Source organism: Aulostomus chinensis, chromosome 4 (genome assembly GCF_037954235.1).
Source record: "Aulostomus chinensis isolate RoL2024-O1b breed Wild chromosome 4, RoL_Achi_v1.0, whole genome shotgun sequence".
Lineage (NCBI taxonomy): Eukaryota > Metazoa > Chordata > Actinopteri > Syngnathiformes > Aulostomidae > Aulostomus > Aulostomus chinensis.
In genome coordinates this window covers 4,059,416-4,086,605 of record NC_141323.1, presented here as the reverse complement: position 1 = coordinate 4,086,605, position 27,190 = coordinate 4,059,416, and the positions used below count along the sequence as shown (strand labels likewise).

General features: G+C 42.5%; 1 protein-coding gene across 4 annotated transcripts in view; it reads right to left on the bottom strand.

Moving 5' to 3' along the window:
• The window catches only part of tbc1d22a (TBC1 domain family, member 22a), a 136,024-nt gene that overhangs the window by 100,936 nt on the left and 7,898 nt on the right, over positions 1-27,190 (bottom strand). For all 4 annotated transcript variants that reach the window (XM_086201147.1, XM_086201150.1, XM_086201149.1 and 1 more), the window contains 2 exons: positions 23,662-23,844; positions 6,036-6,106 (listed from right to left, as the gene is read on the bottom strand). In XM_086201147.1, coding sequence (XP_086057273.1) covers positions 6,036-6,106; positions 23,662-23,844 — 254 coding nt within the window. The remainder of the gene's footprint in view (positions 1-6,035; positions 6,107-23,661; positions 23,845-27,190) is intronic.

The following is a 27,190-nucleotide window of genomic DNA, read 5'->3' as shown; positions in this document are numbered from 1 at the left end:
GGGATTGGACAATTTTAAGAAGGATGAAGAGAACCGTCTGTCATGCACAGCATGGTGGTTTAATTTTACTATTTATTGCTGCTCACACTGAAACACGTCAGCGTGTCTGCTGTAATCTGTCTCGTGTTGATCCGATGACCACGACATAACCAGGAATATTTGGGCACGTTTTAAAACCAAAGAAAACAGGAAATGATGTAGGTAAGTTTGGATCTTGTCGGGCCAGGTTGTAAAATGTATAAATTGGGTTCGGGTCAGGCTCAGATCAAATCAGCTCTTTTAGAACTAAAGTAAGAATGAGACAAGAATTATGAACCTACAATAAGTATTCACAACCCACAACGAACTGTAATAACCTTTGCCAATCAAAGCTCTGTTAAACCATATCAGTACAATACTGACTGACACCATCATGTTGTTGAGCCGCTTGAAGTGTGAAGCCATCAGTCTGATTGCTGTGAATACTGCAATGACGCTTGTGCGTCATGATTTACGATCCACTTGGCTCCCTACTCCTCTTGTTTGTTTGTGTCATTCGTGTCCCTGATTCACCTTGAGGAACCGCTGAATAGCCAACTCGTGTCATTCATTCTACGTCCATGAGCTGATTTGTGTTGACCATTTATGTTTGAATATGGGCGGGATGTGAGGCGGATTTCACATGTGCACATTTCCATGTAGACCGTGATTTATAAAAGGGAGACAGCTTGCAGGTGAGCATAAGCCCAGTTTCATGAATTCAGAATATTTTAGAGACACGACGGGTCTCTTTAACTAACCGATCCGTAGGATTCATGCTACAAGTGCACATAGTTGAAAAAGTTTAAAAATGGCATATGCCAAGAAATATTCATCAACACAGCAGCCGCTGGTTTGAATCCCCAGCTTGGTTGAGCATCCATACAGACACAAATTCCCATGACTCCAGATGAGGATTTGCGTCCTGGTCGCTGCAGGAGTACGGCCCCTTGTTGGGGTGCCTGTTGGTAGGGGAGAGGAACTGGAAGGAACAGCTTGATCCTCCCCTGCACTGCAACCCCTGCTGAAACCCCCCCACCATAAGGTGAAAAGACACAGCTGACGACTCCACACGTGACGGAAGAATCACATGGTACTCCGCGGTGCCCCCAGATTAAAAGATGGGGCGGAGCAAAGACCAGGACAGAATGGTGGGGTGAACTGATAATGTAGACTTGGGAAGGAAAAACATCAAAAAAGGAAAAAGGCAAAATAACTTAAAAAACAAAAGTTGTTACTGAGAAAGTTTACAACGAGATGTGAGAGCAAGAAGATGGGAATTCAACAACATTTGATACTGTTAGCAACAATCATCAATGGCAAGACTGGCATTTAACTGCTGATGATAGTGTGTGTTTTTGTTTCCTAGCAACATCGTATTTTGTGCATGCAGTGTGCACCACATCAGGTACAAACTGCTCCCTTTGCTTTTATATTAGTGTGTGGCTGCAGATGCTGTGAAGAAATTGTTATTGATTGTGTGACAGGGAAACACAAACTCAGTGCTTCAGCTTACACGAACTGTTGGACATCAACGCCACAGTGTCTGTCTGTATCAGGGGAAGTTTGGTAACAGTTCTGTCAGAGTTGGGCTGGCCTCGCACACATATAAACAGCCCAAACCACACTGTGATGCACATATCACATCTGTTCATGGAGAATTAATCTCATTAAATATTTCACACTGTTAGTGTAGTTAAGGTTGAGCCTGAGTGATTTAATTTCATTTCATTTGTGGTCTCCTGGTTAAAATGTTAAGGTGAGTGGAGATTTAAAAAAAAAAAAAAAAAAAAAAAAACCTCAGAGATGGAGAGTGGAAGAGAAGCGTAAAAGCAAGACGGCTCCGTGCGACCTGCCGGTGGTGCAAAATGTGGCCGCGGAGCGCTTTCTCCTGCCTCTGTTAATCAGTCTACATAAACCTCATCTCTTCCCCACATCAATCTACTCCTCAACCCTTCCATCTCTCTAATGGATCTTCCACTTGAGTAAACTCTCAGTAAAACAGGAGAAATATGCTTGGGGAATCCATTTGGGGAATTTAAATGAAAGATTTTTATTTATTTATTTATTTATTTTTTACGAAGTCTTCTCACAATCTAAATAGATTTTTACTTAGCAGGAGCGCATTATCCAGGAAGCAGAGTGGAAACAAACTGTCCCGCTATGGGCACAGCAGAAGTTTCACCAACAAAACTTTACTTCTAAAGTGAAGAGCTCTAAGTACATGTGTGCATTCACTGAGATGCGACCACTCAGACCTCAGAGGCTTGGCTGCAGAGACTTCAGCAACTAGTTTCAACCATAAATAACACATTTTCTAAGTTCTCCTTTTAAGCAAATATAAGCTGAGGATCTCGGAGGACTTTCACTTAAGTCATCACATTAACATTGTGTGCAACTGAAGATTCACTTTGAGCAGTGGTTTCCAAAGTTTCCTGCAGCCCCTGAAACACTCAACCTTCATACCTCCGAGGACAGCATTAGCATCACCAGTGGTTGGGCTAAAATTAATGCCAGCTCTGTCGGAGCCATAGGCAAGGGACAAGCTCGCTTCAACCATTTGTCCATATTTCAGTGAGTTAGGCAACATGGCGTAAAGGGCCTTTACACGTGAGTCAGGAGAAAATGTTCACAGGCCTCCTGAGGTCACGTCTCCAGAGGAGCTGCCCACTTCCCTACTCTTCCTCCGGCTGGCCCCTGAGAGGAAGAGAAGGAGCAGGTCTTGGCAGATTGTGGGTGGGAAAAGTTAAACAGTGGTGTACTTTTGATGGAGGATTTTGACAGGACACAACATATTTTAGATTTTTTTTTTTTTTTTTTTTTTTTTACTTGTTGGCGTGCCCTCAGATGGAACTGTATGTGAGCATACCCCAGTTTTGGACTCAGGGACTTCGAGTTTGGGCCTTGGAGCCCATCAACAGGCTTGAGCCAGAGGAGGGTGGTCTCCTTAACGAGACAATTCCCCCAAATATGACACTGATGATCATGATGGGTGACAAACTACTCAGACGCACTAGCAAGGTGCTACCAAGGCACATCCAACCATCTTGGAGCAGATTTCCTCTGCCGCAAATGAACGGACTTCCCACAGAACCAACAGACAGCATGCTGAAATGATGCTTTTTGAATAAAAACCAGGAAACCAGTTCATGCTAATAACTGTTAACTAGTGCCAGTTACAATGGCCATCATCCCTGTGTATGGTGTCACAAAGGTGAGGAATTGCTCTGAGGTTCAGCAGAGAAATTGTCTGTTTTTTTTCCTCTCTGGCACCTGTAAAAAATAATAAACTCTAAATCAGTCGTTCTGCTCCATGATACATCTCATATGAGCCTTATCCTTATCAATATTTCCACAGCCAGTTGTCTTCTCTCCCTACACTTCACATTTAACAGCCACACTCCATTAGCAAATGTATATTATGCCACAGGCTGACATTCTTTCACAATGCAGAAAAGCCATTTAATTTCTTCCTCTTCTCCTTCAGGCTCGGACACAGAGTGCTCTTTAAACAAATTAAGTAAAATGGTATTATTTATGGAATTATGGGAATGCGAATGCATTTCTGAGGCCAGGGGCAACCTGTGGAGCCTCCTACACACACAGTTGGAAAAGCTAAAAAATACTCGTTCCCTTGTCAATATTTTCTTTCACCTGCTTATGGCTTTTTAATTTCCACGCTGACTAATAACAGCGGAAATAGTTACACACGCTTCCTGTGAAGTGGTGGTAAATGCAGGCCCCTGGCGTAATCTTACCGAGGTCCGACTGCGGAGGGACAGATTTGTTTCTCGTCTTTGTCGAGAAGGTAAGAAGCGCATGGCTCAAGCACGGCTGCTGGAGGGGAGAAAGAAATCAAATAAATTGGTGCAAACTGGTGAGCAGGAGAAGGGCACAAAGGACATCACTGGAGTGAAGTTTTATTGGGTGCCCCTGCCAAGTTTATGGAATACAGTATGGACCGTGTGTGTGTGTGTGTGTGTGTGTGTGTGTGTGTGTGCGCGCGCGCACCAGATGGAGAATAGATTTTTGGAGCATGATCCCTCCTATCCATTTCTCCACTGGATCATACCAGAGGCAGGGCAGAGAAGGCAGTCAAGTGTTATGAGACTTCAGAAGATAGGAGGGCTTTTGACACTGTGCCCACTTTCAGCTTTAATCCGAGACTTGGATTTAGCCCTGAGATGATTCACACACAAAAAGTTTCTAGAAATCCTCTTCAGGTGGGCTGGAGGGGACTTCAGATATGGATCTTTACTTTGCATAGTTTAAATATGCCCTACATATTTATTATCATCATCTGGAACGAAACGTCCTCAATGAAGATGAATGTGGTCCATTAAATCTCTCTTCCAACCTGGTCTTGTCCTTGAAAGAGAGAAACAACAGCCAAAATACCACGGCCTGTTGTAAATACATTAGAGAGCAAAGCACCAGCTCGGTTCCCTACAGAAAATTGCAAATCCAATATTGTGTCGTGAAATGGTTTTGGGTCTTCAGAGCTTCAAGAAGAGTGAGTGTGACGCTGAAGCCGAGCATTCAGCAGTATTTTGGCTCTGAAAAATTCAACAGTTTGGAACAAATGATGCATAGAGTGTTAAAAGTCCCTTCTGGACTGTTCTGAATGTTGTCATGTGAGGACATGGAGGGGCAGATGTTCATGGGGTGGACGGTCGCAGTGCAAAGGGGGAACGCTGTGTCTGCTCATTCTACGATCTACACCTGCATCCAATGACATTACCAGCACCTCAACGCCTTCTAAATTACGCCAAAAATCACAAGAGTGAAGTAGAGGAGAGGAATGAGTTTGTGGAAAAAGCAGGTGAGGAAAATTTGAATCGGTAATATTCATTGAACCTTAAATTTTGAAATGTGATTAATTGCCTATTTGTTTCTCTCTCACGGTTAAGAACTGGAGGTTGTGCTTCTAGTTCCCTCCAGCTTTGACTGACTCTTCAACCCTGCGTCAGTCATTCATACACACAACAGTGTAGCTGTGCTTCTGCACACCCGGAGTTCTCTGCAGTCTCTCGTCAAACATACAGAGAGTAAACATGCATACACAACAGCCACTGACACATGCATGCATGCAAACCATGCTGTGCAGAATCACAACAGCACAGATACAAACAAGCCATTAATCGGGTGTTATCCGTGGTACATTGGCTAAAACACACACACACACACACACACACACACACACACACACACACACACACACACACACACACACACACACACACACACACACACACACACACACACACACACACACACACACACACACACACACTGTGCCACAGCCTGGCTGCACTGCAGACCCTACTTTGCAGTATCATATGATGTTATGAGCATTAATTTCAGTCGCGCATTGAACAAAGCCGTTGTTAATGGTTACAGCGTCCGGTTTGGATCCTCCCGCCGCCCCAAAAAAGCCCCTTCACACAGACAGCCACACACATTCACACAAACACCTTTAATGACATCTTTTCTGCGGCACATTAGCTATTGTGCAGTAATTAATGGGAGAGTCACAGCGTTCAAAAAGCCAGCCGTCTCTCTGCAGACTAGGAGCTGTACACCACAACAATGGCTTAATGAGTAAACACACCGCGTGTCTCATGAATAAATTATTTGTGCCTCGCAATTAATTCTACCCATTGAAGTTAAAAAAAAAAAAAAGCAGAAGTGTTACCAGTCTTCATAAATCAAAAAAAGGGATGGGGGGGGGGGTCCTCGTGGAAAGAACACAACAACTTTGTGTGCATTTGTGTGAGAGTGCTTGAGATTATCTGAGATGTGCTTATTAATCGTGCGGTTTTATCTGTGTGTGTGCACTTTATTAATCTGTGTTTAATGAGTGTGTTTATGATGAGGTTACTCAAGGTATTTCTGCCATTTGAGCTCGCTTGTATACAAGAGCCTTTGTGGGAGATTTTACCCGGGCAAACATTTGCATTTGCGTGTTTTCGTATTTATTAATGGACGCTGAACATGTGTGGGCGGACAGAACTTACTGATAGCAGTTTCCACGTGATCGGCCGGACCTGTCGTGGGATTCCAGACCAGCTGAGTTTCCGCAGCTCCTCTGTTAAACAAAAACAAAACAGATCCTGTAAACATAAAATAAATAGATTCCCCCGGTGTAAGATAGTCAGGCCACTATGAACGGACTTATTACTCTTGGATTTTACAAGTCTGTAAATATGGCCGCTCCATCTTTTGAAATATTTCTGAACGCAAGAGAATGATAAGACATTGAAATGGAAATGAGAGTCAAGTTAAAAGCTCAAACATGTAAATCAGATTCACGTCAAGTCTGATTTTCCCCTGTCGGAGGAAGACGCACGCTGAGATGAACATTCATAAATTATCTTGATCACATTGATTGATACTTGCATTTTTTTTAGCTTCAACAAGTAAGAATGGATGATACTGGACTTTTTTTCTTCTTTTTTTTTTTTACAGAAAGTTTTGCAACACATGAGGCCGCTAGCCGATGTTCAATGACGTCAATGTTATTTGTATAAAAACAGGTTTATATAACATTTACTCTTTGTGTGTACTGAAAACACATGTTCATATCGTGTACATAAAAAAATTATGTTTTTGTTCACATAAACGATGGACGATGAGCAAAAGCACAAACCTGGGTTAATATAAGTATCAGACTGATTACGACGTATTAAAATCACCAATAACTGCAGACTCCAATAACCTGTCAATATCATCATATATCCTAATTGAGAAGTACCGAAATATGTATTGGCTAAATAACAAAAGCCACAACAAAATGATGTACATGATAATATCAGGAACAGAACCTTTTTTTCGGGCTCCATTTCAGCCTGACAAACCCAGACATCAACCCCCACCTCTCACCGTGCTTGACTTATAATACGTGTGGTCATTATTGTGGGACTCAAATGACACAACACCACCCGATAATTTGTTTATAGCGATGACCATAAACGGTAGATGGTTTTGTCCCAGCAACATTTAGCTGGCAAAAACAGACATCGATTTCATCCATTTAACATAAAATAAACTGAGTAGAAGCAGTTTTCAAATCCATATCATATGATGAAGTGACAAATGCCCGAATCTATAATTCAATAAAGCAAAACTGCTTTACCCCTGCATTACCCCTCTTTCCCTCCACTGAAGGTATCGGATGAGATCAGAGGAGGATTATGAAGTCCATTCTCCCAGGCCAGGTGGGACACCAGGCAGCCTATCATGTAAAATAAACCTGATGGAGAGGTGCAAATTGAACTTTTAAATTGGAGTTTGAAAAGAGGAGGTTCCTTTGGTCCACGAGGACCCAGACACTATGGCTTCATGCTGGATGCGACACGTGAAATCCAGCCGTTCCACTCTCTCTCTGACAGACACAGTTTGACAGTAATAAGTGACGGGTGTCTGCAGGGACCACCGGTGACCTGAGAGAAGACTGAGCCTGGATCTTGTATTTCACCCTAGCAGGCTACAATAAAGCTGAAGGATATCATTTTCCCGGATCATGTTTTTATGCAAAGCTATTGTTTGTTTCACTGCTTCAGGGACAGTTTCAAGGCAGAAACATTATGTCATTCATGAGGTCTCTCCCCAGTGCATTAAAAAAAAAAAAAAACTATTTTCCCCTCCCTGGGATTTCTTCTGCAGTAAGACATAATAAAATACTCTACAGGGCAACGCCAGTGTTTTTCGAAGCACAAGATAACGCGTCCATTTTAGTCAATTTATTTGTATAGCGCCAAATCACAACAAAACATTTTGCTGTTAGTTTTAACATTTGAAATCAAATTAAATATTATGGTGCTGCAGAGACGTCCTATCTGCTTTCAGCGCACTAGTGGAAGAACTACAAAGGTCATGAGAGTAACATGACAATCTACCATTGGCACTTAGTGTTTTCTTACAAACAGAAAATAAGGTAATCACTAAAAAAAAAAAATCCATTTGCTTGTATATTTTGTGTCGTGACTGAATCCGTCCAACTTGTGTCTTGAATCATTCATCGTATGTCTATTTAGGTCCTGACGACACTCAGCTTTTGGACCGCGGTGTCGAATTTTTGAAATCGAAGGGTGATCTTTTCTCGTCACGATTTTAATTCACTTTTATCAAGAATGTTTTTTTTTTTAACTTTTTTTTTTTACTTCCGTTTAAAATGAATCTGCTTGAGGAATGCAGAAACTCAAACAAGCCGATTGTATCAGAGCAGCCATTCTATGTGTAGATTGAGGCCTCTTTTAAAGAGAACGGACAAGTAAGTACACACCGCCTGGTATGGTATGCGTGTGTTAAAACCCCTTTTGTGTGTGTATATATATATATATATATTTTTTTTTTTTTTATTTTTTTTTTTTTTTTTAAAGGATACGAGAACTTTTGACCTTTTGACTCCAGTAGAAAACAGCCTGACCGGACCAATCAATGTATCCGTTCCCATAGGCAAAATAACACGATTTATGATTCCAATAAAAAGCGGACGGCCATCTGAATAGACTCCATTATATACAGGACAGCGATGACGAACATTGGTAAAAAGGCACATGGCAAGAACCACATCCCTACGCCAACACTGAACAGTATGAAAGGAGATGTATTGTCAGTAGATTTTCAGTAGCTTCTGCAGAATTGCTCGGGCTTAGTATTCCATGAGGACAATAAAGCTCTTTGGACTCAACTTTGCTGGACTCCAGTGCTTATCTGAACTCTATATCCTCCACTAATAGAACCTAGTTGTGTCTTGAACTTTGAAACTTTGGCTGAGAAAGAAGATGTCAGGGCTCAGGCGGGAAGAGGCTCGGTCTCCAACTGGCCCCTGACTGGGGCTTTGCAGCCTTGCCTGAAAATCCACATTACACAGTGTTTAAAAAAAAGTGCTCATTGAAAAAGGAAAGCATGACACAATGATAAAAACAAAGTTGCTGAAGTTCATGAAATCATTTTTCTGTGAGAAGTCTCCTGAGCACCACTAAACAAGACCATACCCTTCCTCTAGATTTCTAAGTGAGATCTTGTCCAGTAATATCAGATTAATACATTCCAAATATAATGTGCATTTTTCAGCAGTGTTTTTCAAGAGGGAGGACATTCCCCAGTTGGATTCTTCCAAACATTAACTCATCCATTATTCAGCGATTGGGCTCCCTTTTGCAGGGGGGGGGGGGGGGACGACTCTACAAGTCAACTAACAACAATTAGCATTCAACGAGACAAGTTGCCAAAGCCAACAGAGAAAAACAAGCAAAAATGCAATGGAAATCTCTTCACTTATAATTGCACTGCCACTGTTTTACCTGCATTCCAAGAGTGAATGGAAGAGAGGAAATTGATTTCAGAACAAACGAAACGACTTTAACTTAACATACTTTTCTGAGTAAAAAAAAGGCAGATGCAAACATAAGGGAACCTAAAGGAACCTAATGAACAAGCCAAATTCTTCCTTGACTCTTCAAGGCCGTGGCTGGAATGGTATTGATTAATGCTGCCAAAGCACTGAGCCTTCCATGTTCTTCAAGGCAAATGCAATGGAGTCAGTGACAGATAGCAGAATGGGAAATAGCAATCAGCTAAACAGCAATGGGCTAAGTCCATCGGCTAAATTGAGTGAAACGCATTAGAGCTTGTTCAGCTGATGTGAGTAGCTATTTATTCACTATAGTTCTCCCACTTAAAATTTCCCCCCTACCTTGTCCTCTTTGCCTTTAATTATATAGAAATTCAATACAGTGATCTACTACACAGCATGGTTCTCTTGGTTTGAAGGGAATGAGTTTGGGAAGGTTTCGATTTCTCCAGTGCAACCTGAGCAACAGCAAGATGCATTGAAAAACAAGGATACAAAAACTCCTGAGGAGGACAAGTGGAACACGAATGCATATTACCCCCAGGTTTATATCAAAGCATATACAGCCACATTTCAGAGCCTATCATTTAAAATGTTTAATAGGTTATCACATAACCTGTGTTTTAAAGTCGGTACTACAGCAAGTCTGGCAGAGCTAAGATTTCAGTACCTGAGAGCACGTTTGGGTGTGAGGGAGTGAAGCATACATCAGAGAAAATGAGAGCTGTGTGATGTCACCTCACAACGTCGGGGTAGTGGCACGCTGAAAGCTCTCTGCAATATTGGCGATGCAAAAATGTAAAGCTGGCCAAGAAAACACATCTAACTTGAGTTTTCGCCTGTCAAACACAACAAATATAAGCAGAGGAGTCAAATGAACCATATATGAATGTTAGAGGAAGTGCTGCACATTTGGTGTAAAAGTCATAGAGTAATGCAAGGATATGTACAGTACTCTGATAAAAATAAATACACGGTATCACGAGAGGCATTGCCTGATTATTAGAGAAATGCATACTAATTACTATTTTGAAACCCTAACATACAAACTTGAACTCAAACACATGAATACAAAAACAAAAATTTGAGCAGTACAATTTTGTATGCTGACATAGCGGCATTAGTGGTGGTATTGATTAAAATGTGAATAGTGCCCTCGCACAACAGCCCTAATCATACAATCGTAGCCAGAACAGGAAGTAGTGATTTCCACAGCATCGTCTCACTGCACAGAAATCCAGCCGGCATCATCAGCGTGCTTCCTTAGGATACGTTCTCTTTTGCCTGCTCATGACATGATTTCAGCCAGCGTGGTTCTATGTCAACGATGTCAAGGACCACTTACAAAAGATTATCACAACTCCCCGTTATCATACCGTTGGGAGTCAAATTTTTATTTTCAAATACCAGACTGCCGCACCTGCCTGCCTGCAATGCCACGAACATAAATGTGGAGGGAGACAGCCGAAGTGAAGACATGTTCCATTTTAAACTAAGTCCAAGTCTTCAAAGGGTGAAATCGTGCAGCCAATTCTATGTGCAGCTCGACATTCATTACTCTCCTAACAGCTAGTCAAGGGTGTCCCTCCTCTTGCCTTGCACCCTTTGAACCTTAATTTGCACTGTCAGACAAAGAAATTAGTCCATGAATCTTCTGGACTTGGGCTTAATTAAACTATGTTATATTTTCCCCACCTGGCATTAATCTCACCATAAGGGGCATTGAGGGGAGGTTCGAAGGGGGCGTGAGACAGAAGTTGTGATCTCCACAAAAGCCTGTCCCCTCTGGTCACTTAGCCATAGCACGATAGCGCTCAAGGATGAAAGAAAATGTGCATCGAAGACAAATCGACGCAAGTGTATGTGCACGGAGCATGCATAGGTGTGTGGAAAGGGTGAGGGACAAATATTTACTTGGCACCATGTGGCTACCGCTACAAACAAATGTGCCCATTTAGACTCATGCATCACATACAGAAGATTGCAGACACAGCCAGTGCACCTGCAAATCGCAATCTTCCAAACACTCTCCGTCGGTGAGCCGGACCACTGCAGAATCCAAATCAGCTCCCCGACGTGAGTCCAGATGACTTATAGACCCACAGCTTGACTGTCAGAATATTGATGCACTGCACTGGTACAGTACAACAAAAGGACAAAAGTAAATTCGACTAGGAATAATATTTTTTTTAGTTCCACACAATGTAATTGGTCCTCTCCTGAGGGACTGCTTCGAGATGAGATCTACTAGGAATTACATAATCCATAATCCATATCTGCGAAATAGACTGTTTAATTCTAATGCAAAACCACATCCACATTAGGAATATGCCAACATTTCCTAAATGTCTGCTATATAACCACACTCCAATTTCTGAGGAATCATTTCTGGGGAGTTAAATTCCATTTCCCACAGTGGGCAGAGACAGAGAGGACGACATGACCGTAGTTGACATACAGGCTAAATTGCAGATGTCGTTTCATTAGTGTGAGACTAGCTCATCTCGTTGAAAACATGTCTGACTCTCTAGGGCATCTCTTGTGCATTATGAATGAGATGGTCATGCCCTATCGCCACTGGAATAAATTAAAGGCATTTCATGACATTTTGAAAATTAATCTCTTGTTGTTGGAGTGTGAGAAAATGGGAGGGAAAAGTTTCTGCAAGTGTCCCTGAGGCAATGAAGGACTAGCTTTTCCTTCAGTGAATAAAAGTTAACAGTGCAAACAAGCCGTTTGCACCTGACAAATTAGTCAGACATCCCAACACATCCTAATTTGTGCAGCTAAACAAAAAACTAATTGCAATTTTTAAGTTGTTGCTTTAACGGGTCTCAACAGAAACAATAGAGACAACTCACTAAGGCAAAAACACAATTTACAGTCAATTGACCCCACAGGCAATCATTTAAAAGTATACATTTAGAACTGCAAGCAGGGGAAAGTTAAAACAGAATCTCCCTTGTGGGAACAATGAAGCATCACATTATTGTATACATGTATTGGAATTAGTGTGATCAGTACTGTGGGTGTTTATCATGCTGGCAGGCACTGATCCCAGGGGATTGGTCTGGTGAGAGACAGAGAATGCTATATCCCTCACTAGCATGAAAAACACCTGTTAACGCTTGCAACTCAAGGGCAACGGGCAACGGCTGCTAGTCTTCCCCCTGTGTTCTTGTCTACTGTACTCCATTATGCATGAACTTACAGGGGCACACTTTGTCTTGGCTTGAGATAAGCTTGGGACCACAGGGGGGTGATTAGGACACCATGTACCTTCTGTTGAACACCCACAACATCTGCTCTGATATGGGACCCTCAGAGGTAATGAATGCTCAATGACTCCTGCAACATTCAGAGGGCAAAATACAACTAAATATCATGTTTGTATTTCATTAAAATGCATTGAACCAGCCCTAACAGACAAATTATTACAGCTTTAGAGCAGTTACAAGAGGTGGGAAGGTCAAATTAAATGTACACAGGATGGAGGTTACCAAAGCAGGCGCCTGTTTACTTTTGGTGACAGTGGAGCAGATGGGGTTGGGTGCCTGAAAAAGTCGCCTCAAATGTTCTTGTTGAGGTAGGAAAGAAGGCATCTAATTCACCTCTCTGGCCCAGATTCGCAAAAGTCTAGATGGGGATTTGAACCACTTACATGTGGGTCAGAAGAATATTTTGCCTACACTTTCAACATTGGTTCTGAATCCAAGAACCTATTATTAACAAATTTAAGGTTCCTAAACCATCCATCCATTTTCTTCCGCTTATTCCTTTAAGGGTCACAGGGGGGCTGGAGCCTCTCCCAGCGGCTATGGATGAGAGGCGGGGTTCACCCTGGACAGGTCGTCAGTCCATCACAGGGCCAACACATATAGACAGACAACCATTCAAACTCACATTCATACCTACGGTCAATTTAGAGTATCCAATCAGCCTCGTCCCCAATTGCATGTCTTTGGATGGTGGGAAAAAGCCAGAGTACCCAGAAAGAACCCACGCAGGCACGGGGAGAACATGCAGACTCCACGCAGAAAGATCCCGTGCCCGAGCCGGGACTCAAACCCAGAACCTTCTTGCTGTGAGGCGAAGTGCTAACCACTACACCACCGTGCTGCCAGGTTCCTAAACCCACACACATAAAGCTAAGTATATTGTCAAGTGCCACCGCCCCGCACTTGTATGTTTCCCTTGAGGACCGAGAGACATCGGGGCTACAGTGGGGAGTGGTAAGATTGAACTACCAAAATCTTTTCAATTCATCCTCCAGTCCCAGTAGGAATCGGGGCCAAATTGGAAGGAATTCCCTGGGGGCATTCCAGAGATATCACATTCATGTTAAGTGACACTGGCGTTGACCTCTGACCATCGCAGTCTTGTCAAGTCATCCCTAAGTCCCAGTGGAAACTTGTGCCAAATATGAAGATATTCCCCGGTGATGGCCCTGAGATACTGGTTAATGAGAGTGAGAGATTTCACACTCATGTGAGTTGACAGTGAACTTGACTTAACCTTTAACCACAAAACCTTTTAGTGCTTCCTCAAGTCCCAGAGCTCGACTGTTGCAAATAAGAAATTCCTCGAAGGCATTTTAGCAATACCACATTCGTGTGATGTGAATGGTCTTGACCTTTGAAAACCAGAGTCTTTTAGGTTCATCCTTGAATCCCAGTGAAAAGTTGTGCCAAGTTCAAAGAAAATTTCCCAAGACATTCCTTTAACAAGAACGAAGGAGACAGATGGACAACCTGAACACATAATGTCTCCAACCTAAGACTGTCACTGGTGCTGAGGCCTAAAAATAAGTATGGGAGCATGTGATTATATGTGTGTGCATGTCAGTGTGTGCACCTGCACTTCTTCCATGTCTACCTGTCAGTCAGTCGACCTGCCTGTGTGCATGGTTCTGTATGAAGGCCAGTAAGAAGAATGGAAGACAGCAAGAAGGTGAGAAGTGCTGTCAGTCAGTGCTGGCTGAGCAGGGAGCTGATGGGAGCAGGAGGGAAGGCGGTTGGCGGGCCGGAGCCATACACTATTCAGGCATCATTCAGATGGAGCGCGACCACTGGGGCAAAACACCACAAGGTTTTTGGCAAGACACACACTCATGTGAATACCACACACACCTGCCAAAAATTTCATTCTGGAACAGAAACTCTCCAGTAAATCTGAAATTGAGAATGTGGCAGTAATGTTTTGCATGTTTGTGGAGCAAAATGTCAAGAACATGACTTCCAGTACAGAGTACATGTGAATTAGAGAATGTATATTGTCATTGTTCAGGCCACTCATATATGCGATACACACATATATGAGTGTCACCCAAAGTTCCTGGTTTGAATAATATTGCAGTGATAAAAGAAAAGTAGGTAAATGCCATCCCTTGCTACCCTGTCCCAGTATCACCTGATACTATTTTGTGATTCAGGTCAGAAAAGCAATACTAATAGGGTGACACACCTTTATCAGGTGGTGTATTAAAAAGTTAAAATCCCCTCATATAAACCTTGAATGTGATGAGAGTCCAGAATGGTCAAACCCATCTAAAAGGACAAAGTGATGGCACCGGGGAGCAGACGGCTCGTAAACGAATGGATGTCTTGTAAAAAGATACTCCCTTCTGGATTATACCTGCTCAAAAGGCCTGATTGATGGCCCAGATGGCTGTGAGAGGACACCGAGCATACACAAGTGTACAGGTGTATGAATGAGTGAGAGAGGGCGTGAGAGAGGGAGACTGTGTGCATGTTCTTTTGTGTGTTATAACAAGGACTTTTACAGGCTGTGCCCTGAAGCTTGCCTCGTCTTTCAGCGATTTCAGAATTTCAAGATACCTGACCTTGTGGCAATATCTTATGCAGACATTGAATTTTCGGCTGTTACCATTGTGAGAATAACTGTAATGGGAAGAGCAGCTAAATTAAAAACAACAACAACAAATTTTTACGCTCAGCAAATTAGTGGAGACCTGAAAGATGATGAGCTACCATCAGACAAACAGAAGTCAGAGAGTCAAAAACCTCCACCTCCACATTGTGGATTTTTCAAGCACACTGACCTAATCCTGTACATGATACAGTTACTGACCTCTCACTTGACCTCTCCTCGCAACTGCACATTTTTCCACAGAAAGAACCTCATGAGTTGCGACGGGTGTGGAGTCCAGCCTTTGCTTCTCAAGCAAGGATGTATATGATTGTTGCTGGATTTGATATGTCGGTGTACGTAAGGGAGATGTGAACAGAAACATACTGTAGCCCTGTGCAAGGTATTGTATTGGCTGTACTCAACTGGACCCTCGTACACACCACTACAGGTATGCCATAAGTAGGACCCGTTGACCAATCTTTATCAGGCCTGGGGCTTAATAGTCAAAACATTCAAAAATCTTTCAAAAAATGTATATTGTAAATCTAAGTTCATGTTGTTGTATTTTTTGTAAGGTTAAAAAAAAGTTCTCTGTAAGATTCTTGGTTATTTTTTTATAATTTGATCAGGCAGCAGAGGAAGATTCAAGGTGCGTAGCTGATTTAAAGGAGCACCTCACACAATGCAACTTTACTCTCACTGCAACTTGTCAAGTTGTTACTCATGTGTGTCAAAGCTTAATATTATTGAATTAAATTAAAGTTGCTAGCATAGCTGCTCTGTGGTGTATGTGAAAGTGAAGTTGATTTTATCAATACCATTAGTAATTCTGCTTATTGGTCCGATACTTTATCCATTCCCCCACTGACTCTTAAATAGCTTTCCACGCTCAGTGTCTGTTTTATCTCCACTGATCGCAGGCGAGGGATTCTACTCCTAAAAGGGAGCCTAATAACATTTGCATATGTTTACAAAAAAAAAATCACAACGCTCCTTCATTTGCCTAGCAGCTCCATGTCTTTTTATGTGGAGCAAGCTGTAGCCTGAGCCTGTCATCGTTTAACAGACGAAATGAGAGAATATTTGATGTAGCAGCCAGGTTCTCAGCAAGGCATTCAGATACGGACTGCATCTCTCAGTCAGCACCAGGAAGTGACAGGTGGGGCAAGTATAGCTTCTGTTTTTAAGTACTGCCCAGCAGTCAGTGGTCAGAGCTTGCTTACCTTCAACTCATCCTTATTCTCTTTGGATTTTTCAGTCACACAATCTCTTAATGGCAAAACAGGGGCTCCAGGTACCAAACTGGCTCTTTCAATCAGTCTCCCTCTACCACGCTCATGGGCAGCATATCAGTCTGGCAGCTTTTTTTTTTTTTTTTTTTTTTTTTTTGGCTGACAGCCATCCAGGAAGGCAATCATGTGCTTGTTATAAATGTCATACAGCATCGCTCTGGCGACTAGCTAGTGAAGAGGTCAACAGAGTGTGTATGCACATATGCATAATTGGTCAAAAATATTCCTAATGAGGACACCTGGGTATGTCCTTTTGTATTTGCGGCCACAGCCTGTCATTGTAGATGCATTGATCTGCATATGCCTGCCATCAATCAAAGCCCAAGAGGAAAGTTGTATGATGCATTGATGCAAGCCTCAGTCGACGCCACACCTCACAAATAACCTGTGACCTAGTGTCACAACCCAACCTGTAACTTTCTGACACACTGGTGATGATTCTCCTTGTTAGTGCTTCTCATCACTAGCACCAATGCACGGTTTTCCCTACAATTTCCTGTACCTATTCTTCTTCCTGATTTCTGTTGGCGTGGAGCTCTTTAATGTGCTTGCGTCACACACAGTCGTTACAGACTGACAGGCTTCCTAAAAATGTAGCATGAATCACACTGTGGGAAGAAGACTTTGATTTTAATTGAAACAAATTGAAGAGATTTTGTAAAAACATGTGATGTAGTGTCTCACGGAGATCTCATTCCAAAGTTACTCCCTCACAAAAAAAAAAAAAAAGGTTGGAGAATTAAAATGAAACTGATGTTGTGGGAGAAATGTGTCTCGTGTGGACATGAGGTAGCATTCTGCTGCCCTGTGGCCAGGTTTGAATTGTAAAGGAAGAAGTATGTTCAGTCAACCTTCTCTTGGAAAAAAGATGGACGAATAATTCACACGGAAGAGCACATGGTGGAACATATGAATAAACTACACCCTAAAATCTGGTTCACTATTGACCCAGGAGATAGCTGGTGGTTGGACCAACCTTATTAAATCAGGTGTTTTGCCTGAGGACACGCTTGGAGGCAGCGCACACACACAAACTTTCAAGGCACACATTTGCCTGGAATGTGCGAATCTGTGTTCCTTGCATGGTAACTGAGGACAAGGACGAACACACGGTGGAGCAAGTAGAAAAAGGTAAATAACAAACCGCTGTGCCATCAAGATTTAGCACTTCTCACAGTCTCCACTTCCTGACAATAAGAATAACACAGACAAACTCCCTACAGTGCAGTTCCTTTGTTAAGTCTCTTCACTTTTTGTCAAATATGAGCTATTGATGCCTCAAAAAAAAAAACCCTTAAAAGAAACTTCATGTGGAAAACCCGTATTTCTCAAGAGAAAGAGTGGAATGCTGTGTTATCTTTTGCACTTACCGAGCCCGTTTCAGACACCTCGGAATCTGCCACAAAGACAGTGCTGCTCTCAAACAAAGCATTAGGACTACGTTAAATTGAATTACATCACCACTTTGCACTCTGATGGTGACTATTAACTTTGGAAAGAGTGCTGACAGTAAGCCTATCACATGGTGGCTGCTGTGTAACAGGATTGTGGCACCACAGAGTGTGGATTGAGCAACCGCGGCCTCCAAACCTCAGTCGCTGCAGTGAAGGGGAAGCTGGCTGGGGAAGAAACTGCATGCTATAGTGGAGAAAGTAAAACAAAGAGCTGCAGCACCCCCAACAGAGGACAGAGACACACAGACAGGCAGCTATGCAATGAGAGGAAGTGCTGCTATGAGTGTGTGTGCGTGCGTGTGTGCGCGTGTGTGTGTGTGTGTGCGTGTGTGTGAGAGAGACTGTATTCATGTGGGCAGTTGTTTCCCATTGATTGTGTGTTTGTATGTTTATGTATGGATGTTCAGCAGTAGTCGATGCACGTGTGGGCGTTAAAATACAAGTTGGACCCTCCCTCATGTAATGACCATGTGAAGATCCAGAAAAAGAAGCGGAATCAACAAAAGAAATTGATGAAATGAGGAGGAAAAAAAAGGTAGAGTACAGATAAATTGCCAGAACACAGAAGAGAAGAAAGAACCATTGCCATAGCAACAGCAGCATTTCTGCCATCCTGCATAGCTATTTCGTGTCATATGCCAGGTCTTGGTCTTAAAATCTATTAAAAACAAAAGAATTTGAATCTGGCCTTGTGACTTACAGCCACACACACTTGAGCACACATAAAGCCTCAAATTCTGAATGATTTTAAACCGAGGTGGAAGAAAAACGGTTCAAGCGGCTGAGAAACTAACTTTTTGACAGAGAGGATGAGGATGTGTTGTTGTTTTTTTTTCCCCATTTAGTTATGTTAACCCTTACGAAAATGCACGCATAACAGTGGTTTTGGATCTGGACAAGATGTGACGTTAAATGCATTAATTGGCTAAATAATCAAGAATATTCCAATCTGACTTTAGTGTTCAGTTGCAGCAAGACGCGACACTCATGAAGGGGGTTGGGACTGACGTGGGTCCCTCCTCGCGGCGCATACAGTGAGTACAGCGTTCTGCTTCACAAAACAGACAGAGTCGCCTCAGGACATCAGGAATAATTAGCCAAGACCAACCTGACATCAATCAGCCCCCTCTCACACGTGCATAGGTCATCAACCGCTACACGACCTTACATGCTAATCAGACTGCTGTCACAACCTGTCGCAAGGCTCAGTGGGGAGAGAGTGTTAAAGAGAAGGATCAGAGAGCAGAAGAGATCACGAAGGCAAGTTGGGAAGATTTAACAAGATCAAGAACGGACAGGAAAAAAAGCGACAGATGATGAAAAACAGGGAGAAGGACACTGCAAGAATGCAGACCTCTGCCAAGGCCATTACCCCAACTCTGAAATATTTCCAAAGCTACAGACATGTCAGAATATGCATGTACCTCAGTGAATCTTCTTTATCGTAGCTTACCATTTATTACACCATGTAGAACTGCTTCAGCTGACGCTCTGTGTGTGAAACATCAATAGCAGTCATGGATCTCAACAGTTCCATTGTTTAGTTAAGCACTGTTACTTATTGCGCAAAACAATATCAACAAAAGCTAGCAAAAGGTTGACATGCACATCCACAAATGAAACAATCAGATACATTTAGATCAATTTCGGAAGTGTTTTTTTTAAGTAAATGTATAGAAATGTCAAAAAAAAAACTAGAAATAATGCATTGTGGTTGTATGCCTCAATGATGCGTGCCTGTCAAAGTGACCTCTGACCCTCAGTTTCTTTTAAATCCATCCTCAAGTCCCAGTGGATGTGTGTGCCGAGTTTGTAGAGATTCCCAAAAGACATTTCTCAGACATCACTTTCACGTGAGGTGACAGTGACCTTGACCTCTGACCAGAGATGGGGACAAACCTGGACTCAAGTCGTACTTTAGTCTCAAACACAGTGACTTCAGAATTGACTTGAGACACAACCTCTACTGTGCTGCTACTGTTGCAAGATGGTTAAAAAAAAAAAAAAAAAAAAAAAAACAGTCGCAGACTTGGACTTATTAAGTTATTATGGGTTTTTTTCATTCTGCATGGGTGTTGATAACTGATGATGAAGGAGAATAATATTGTACATTCTTAACGTATACAGTAGCTATGCTCTGTTTGTAGCAGACCGACAGAACGCGGTCACTCATTACCCTCATAAGAGACTTGAGACTTGACTTGAACTCAAAGACTTGAGAGCATCTCTGCCTTCGACCACTAAATGTTTTTTCCTTCAGTCTCAGTGGACGTTTGTACTATTTGAAGAAATTCCCTCAAGGTGTTCCTGAGTCATGGCGTTAACAAGAACGGGGCGTACAGATGGACAACCCAAAAACATAATACCTCAGGGCCACGGCTGTTGCTGGCACAAAGACATACAAGATCTCCAAATGCTAAGAAAAATCTTGGATCCGTCTCAAACAGGTTTTCCTCATCCTCACGCTCCACTTCTCCTTCAAGAGTCAAAAAAATTGGTGCTTTAGTTTGAGTGTAATCCCAGTGACAGTCAGATGGACAAACACATACAAGAAAAAGACCCAGACTGACAACATAACTGCGTTGGTAGAGTTAAAAGGATGTGTGAGGGCACATCTGGTAGTCTTTTACCACCAATGTCCCTCTCAATTCAACATGACTCTTCAGACTAAAGGTTCTGTAAGTTATATAAAACCACTTGAGGCAGCAAATACAACTTTACGCTGCTCAGCGAGACCCGGTGCAACCCCTGTGTGGATCAGCCAGTGATTAACACAAAACAAAAATGAAATTTAACGATGGGTTACAGTATCACAAACATTCCCACTGTCCAACTCACAAACACACGTCTGGACTCCAGAGACTGGCAGCCCAGACATGTCGGGGGCTTTTCCCTAAAACGTTGCTGCCCCTGCAATTAATTACACAATTCAAAAGAACCACCACCCGATAGATCATTCCTGCAGCCCTGCCTTCAGCTAAAGGACAGTATCCGCCCCCACGCTGAAACTCTTGAATGCTATAAGGCTTTTTTTCTCAACAAATAAACAATATCAGTGTTTTACACTACAACATAAGGTTTTCAAATGACTAATACCTATTGGCAAGCAAAGATGTTATTATATTATGATATTATTTACTCTTGTCCAAGAAATGTTTTGTTACATTGGGCTAGAACTCATTCAGGCGATTCCATTTTTTGCTGTTTTGTATTCTCATCTATGGCCCATTCTTTGCTGCTGCAATGACCCAATTTCCCCCTGGGGATCATTAAAGTTTCATCTTATCTTATCTGCCCCTATCCCTCTCCATTTCCCTATCAGCCCCCACCCCCAATCCTTCACTTAATTATGTCCCGTGAATGAAGTTCATCTTTCATGCTGCCAGCAGCCAGCAGAGTGGCTCGCCCATTCTGGGCTATCTAATCATGGTACAGAGACTAAACTAAATTTAGACAGCTGGCTTGTGATGCCTGGCAGGCCTTAATTGGGCCTGACATCTCCAGACACTTGAGCTGATGTACAGGATACACTGTGCCCCGGCAGACCATGGCCGCTGTTGACTAATGCTGACGAACCAGTTTGTTTTGTTTTTAAAGTTTTCAAGGGGATCACACTGCCCTAAGGCCATTCCAGCTTAATGAAATCTGGCATTTATATTTGAGTAACATTGCCAATTCTCTGCATTGTGTCCCTCAAACTAACCTCAGCGTGCTAAAGTGTTCATACTCTCGATGGCATTCCAATTGCAATCCAACCAACCATACCTGCAACTGCCATTTGATCTGTAGATGGAGGTTAACATAGTGGTCACTAATGCTCTCGATGGCTGTTTGAAGTCCCCACCCCCCCTCAAAGGTGGGACAACCACAGGACTTGTCGGGACAAATCTCCACCGCGGCGGACACTAAAGGTCTATTTGATTCTGTTTCCAGACTGCCACTTTATGGATTCTGAGTTAAAGGACCAACTGCATCAAATGAGAGTTCCAGGATATGAAGGACTTAAAGTTTGGTAACAGCTTCACGAGAACAAGGTATGATGTGGAGCCGACTAGTATGGAACGTTTAGATCTGCGAGGTCTGAAAGCCATCAAATGTAATAATTACCTCTAGCCTTTAGGTTAGAGCTGGAGTGACATGTGCGTCTCCTGATTCCATACCAGCACAATACTTGAGTCAGCGTTGTACCAATTTCCTTTTACGTTTTCACTCGACTGTAGGAAAAAGTTGAATCTATGTTTCCAGAGACTATACATGGTACATACACATATCATTGTAGACAAAACTCCACCCCCCTCCCCCCAAAAAAAAACTTTTTAAAAAGGTGTACGCTCATCGTCTTGGTGCGTTGTAAAAATCAGAATCATGATGCATTCACACCTTATGCTGATCAGAGCATTGCAATTAAATCACAGTTAAATAAAGTAGGGCGCATGGAAACTGTATCTTGAGCCCCTTTCACACTGCACCAAAAACGCGGGTCAACGCGGGTTTTTCGGCACTCTGAAAGGGTCGACTCGGCATTCCGACCCACGTCGACCGACTCACCAAGCAACCCGGGTGTTTAGCGGCTCGGCTCTGCTGTAGTGTGAAAAAGGCAACCCGCGTCATCTCAGGTTTCACGCGACCTTCCTGTCGTATCCTGATTTTGTCACTGTGCCGCCTGTCAGGCTTCGCCTGTAGCTTCTTCAGCTCCCTTCCAGCCTCGCAAAAAAACTCCATCCTCCTTCACTGCATTGGCGCTCAGACATTTTCCAATCTGCGGCGAGTTTGTATACTTTGCAAAAGAGACAACATTGCAATGCACGCCATGACAGCACTTACGTTCGACTCGACGACATCCACAATGTCGTTTGATTACCTCTTAGTGTTCCGGCACACATTTATGCGAAATGATGATGTCAGCGTGATGACGTACAAGAGAGAAAAACACAGGCAAGCAGCCCTCACAGCGGGAGTTCAGACCCGGGTCTTCTGGAAGCTTGAATGTGCCCTAATGCTGAGCAAACCCGCGTTGACACACGTTTTTCAGAGTGATAAGGTTATTGGAGAAGCAGTAGATCAAATTCACCTCTAGTGTGACAGACCGACTTGAAATGTGTCTCGTGATCAACAGGCTGGCGACCTCTCAGTCAGGCTTAAATTACTCATGTCAGTTCTTGCTCTGTATCACTAAACATAAGCAATAAATCACATGGTGTTTCTATAAAACCACAGATTTCTTAGCATTCCCCAACTTTATAAGAACTTTCTACCTGATATCACCAAATGAATGCAACAAGTAGGTGCAGAAGTTAGTCCTGGAGGACAAAAAGTCCACAGTTGAGCGGCAGGTCTGCAAGGATTTCATGGTCACTAGGGTAACGGTGGTGGGAAACAAAGTCCCTGGGGTTGGATAAACAATAAAGGCCTGTCGTTTGCTAAGAACAAAGGCCTGTCATTTGCTTTTGTTGTTGAGGGTATTTTTCGGCTCGTAATCTGCATGTCCAGATGGCTGGATGACTTTCCCCCCTCACAGCATCGTTAAAAGTGCAGCACAGCTGGCAGACTCAGAGCAGGCAAACTAAGCGTGAGCGGCAAAAGAGTGTAAAGGCATGTAAAAAAGTGACAGAGCTTGAGAAGAAAAGGAAAAGGCGAGAGACAGCGTGATGGGGGAGACATCTCTTACCCAGATCTGTGTTGGGGCCTGCCAACAACTGCTTGAACTTATCTAGACGGGATGCTTCCCTCTCGGTCATTGCCGGAGTGCCAGATGTGTTTTGGTCAGCCATGCGAGCCACAAGAGGGATGACGGGCGGCCGGTGAGGCAGAGACCGCTGTCTGTGGAGAGCTGCTCGTTCACCTGCTGCATCTGGTGGAAGAATAAAGAGATGAGAGAGTGCAAAAGGTAACACGAAAGCATACAGTAGACTACATACAGAGGGTATTCAGATGATGGGGGTCTTGTAAAGGCCTGCAGCCTTTGGACCAACACCTGTCCATTCATGTAAACACTGGAAATGTACTCTGGATTTTGTGTTTGGACGAGAGTTCCAAAGGGGTGGGAAGTTCTTGTTTAAGTAAAAAGTTGGAAATTTTGAGAATTTTTTCACATTTTTTTGCAAAAGAGTCGGAAACAACGGGGAAATGTGGGATTAAACAGGACATTTTTGGGTAAAATTACACTAATTATATTTAACAATGTGATGATTATTAGCATTTTGCACGCCACTGCAGGTAAATTTTGCGAATATTCCTAAACTAAACACATTTCGTTGATGACAATGAAGTGAAATCCTATAAGTTTTGCTGTACAATAAAAGAATCCACTCAAGTTCAACTCAGAGTCAAGAATTTTGTTTATTGTGTGTTAGAACTGCTTGCATGCATATCTTCTTATAGGAATACAAGGTTTTTATATTTGTCTCTATATGTCAAGGTAAATACGGGATGAATAAATTAGGCCAGTTTATATCCCATAAATTCCCAAGAAAAGTTTCCACCTTTGAATATTTCAGGAATTTTGCCACTCGCATTCTGAAATCATCAGACATTCTGTGTGTAAACAAAGAGACTTTTCTTGTTCAATCTGCCGTGTTGACTTGATTCTTTTAGAAAAGGTTGCACACATTGCCATCCACATCATAATTCAACAATGTATATGGAAGCTAGTTCATCTATAGCTGAGTCCAGAGAACTCTCCCAACCTGAAATTCATCAGTCCCCAGTGCGCTTCAACTGAACCCTCTGCAGACGTCAAGACAATCTGCTTATGCTGCATACAAGCCTTCACTTAATTACTGCAATACTGATGTGATATCTTTTTTTTTCAAATTGCTGATTAAAAAAAACACAATTAACTTCTTATCAATGTGTAAAACAGTTGCTTCATTAAAAATGATTACATTAGCAAGTGCTGCCACATTTACCGTGTCCATGATTGCAAACACTATTATATGCTAAACAGATCAGGAATATCATTAGCTTTTTAATTGACATTTTGACCAGCACCAGAACAAATCCAAGGATCTCCAAGTTAATTGTGAGGGAAACATGAATATCCGTCAAAGTACGGGTCATGTCGTTGAGCAGACGCTGCTCCCATGGAGATGAAAAACTTTAAAAACTTCAATCTGCGAACTGTAGGACACATTCTACCTGCAAAAAAATACTGTTTCATTTCAAAACTGTGGAGTTGCTCAACATGAACGGGTGCAGATGTTGAGGAATTTTTTGTAATTTTGCTCCAATAATGAATTGCAGCTTGTCATGCTGGCAGGTTGAGTAGTTAGTTCACTTTTTATGAGTAAAAGTGTGATCTGTTTTACACTTGAGACAAAGATGCCTCATTAATTTTCGAATTTTGTTTTTTTTTGGGGGGGGGGGGCTTTTAGCTCTTCTCTTGAAATGAATACACCAGTGGTTCTCAAACTTTTTCTGTCATTCCCCCTTTGGAGGAAGTAAAATTTTCATCCCCCCCACGCCAAATTTTTTTGACAAAATAGGCCATGTTTAACTTTATTGACCGATTAAAAATTACAAACATTCCTTTAGTTTTTCAGAACTAGAAAAAATGAAATAAAATGTGTTTCATCCCTGTCAAATATCTCTCCATTTTAAAAACAGACCTGACAACAGTTGCTATGAAAGAGGTTTAAAGCGCGCTTTGGTTCCGCCGCGAAAAAAAATTCCGACGTCCAAACATTAGTTCCCCCCCTCACCGGGAGGAAAAGGGGAGGGGGGGAACTAATGTTTGGACGTCGGAAATTTTTTCGCGGCGGAACCATAAACAAAGCGAAAGGTGATGGGAAACTTATGTTTGGACGTCGGAATTTTTTTCGCGGCGGAACCCTAAACAAAAAGGTGAGGGGAAACTTATGTTTGGACGTCGGAATTTTTTTCGCGGCGGAACCTAAGCAAAAAGGTGAGGGGAAACTGATGTTTGGACGTCGGATTTTTTTTCGCGGTGAAACCATAAATAAAGCGAAAGGTGAGGGGGGAAATAATGTTTGGACGTCGGGTGACTCGCGCCCCCCCTGGGACGCCTCCGCCCCCCCCCCCCCCCACACACACACACACACACTTTGAGAAACGCTGGGATACAGTTAGTTTCAGTGGCTCCAGGATGGCTGCAGTTATAGAGAAGTCTGTGATTCAACTGTGAAGCCCCTGCAATGGGTGGAATAACAACACATTCATTCTGTCACTTGAGGCCCACGTCCCCCCAGATGTGCTCAAATACAACTCGTGACACAAAGAACAAGCTGGTGGCGATGTCGAGACGTCAGTGTGGAGGGGGAAGAGATGCTCCTTCGCTCACCGTGAACGTTAAACTTCGGTGAACAATTGCCGTTGATAGCAGTTTACTGTTGATTTTCCAGCCACCATTAGAAAGTAAAGTTGGAAGGTTACTAAGGGGGGGGGGGGGGGGGTGATATTAAGGAATACAAAATTCTGATATTCTTAAGTATGTAGAACAGTCCAAAAGGTCAGCGCAGCACAGGAGCACAGCGCACTCCACTGGATAAACGATATATATATTATCTCCAAACTAACCAAGCTAGTTTAACAGCCGATCAATCCGTAATAATATCTGATTAATGGTTAGTATCAGCCAGTTATAAGTCATAGCATTCATCGGGCCTCAGTCAGCAACCATAAAGGTCATAGGCAACCCCATCCAAAGCAAGAATTAAGTAAAAACTAGTTGTTCAGTTTGATTCCTGGACTTCTGTCACAACTGATTAGTATCTAATGATCACAGCACGTTATAATAGCGATGGCTGGCAGATTTGTATCGCTTGTGCTGATAAACGAGATTCATTCCATCAGTCACACCTTGACATTCTTATAGTTTGAACCACTTTATAAATTCTGCTTGTATTAATTGATGGGGAAAGTAGTTAAATTCAGTAATCATCATGGATTAGCAGACAACAGATAACAGGCCTATTCATAGGTTATTCGTAAATGATCTCAAATGTATTTTCACACGATATCATTTGTGAGGTTAGAAAAAGGACCCTACAAAATTGTTGGGGGTTTTTTTCCGAACTTTATCAGGTAGAGGAGACAACACACACACACGGGATGCCAATTTGGCAGAAGTAAGAAAAAGAATTAGAGGCCGAGATGCTGGTTCTCAGTCAAAAGGCTTTTTACAACAAATGTTTGCATTTGACCTGCGTTAAGTGAACAGCGCCGCCAACATTTCTCTC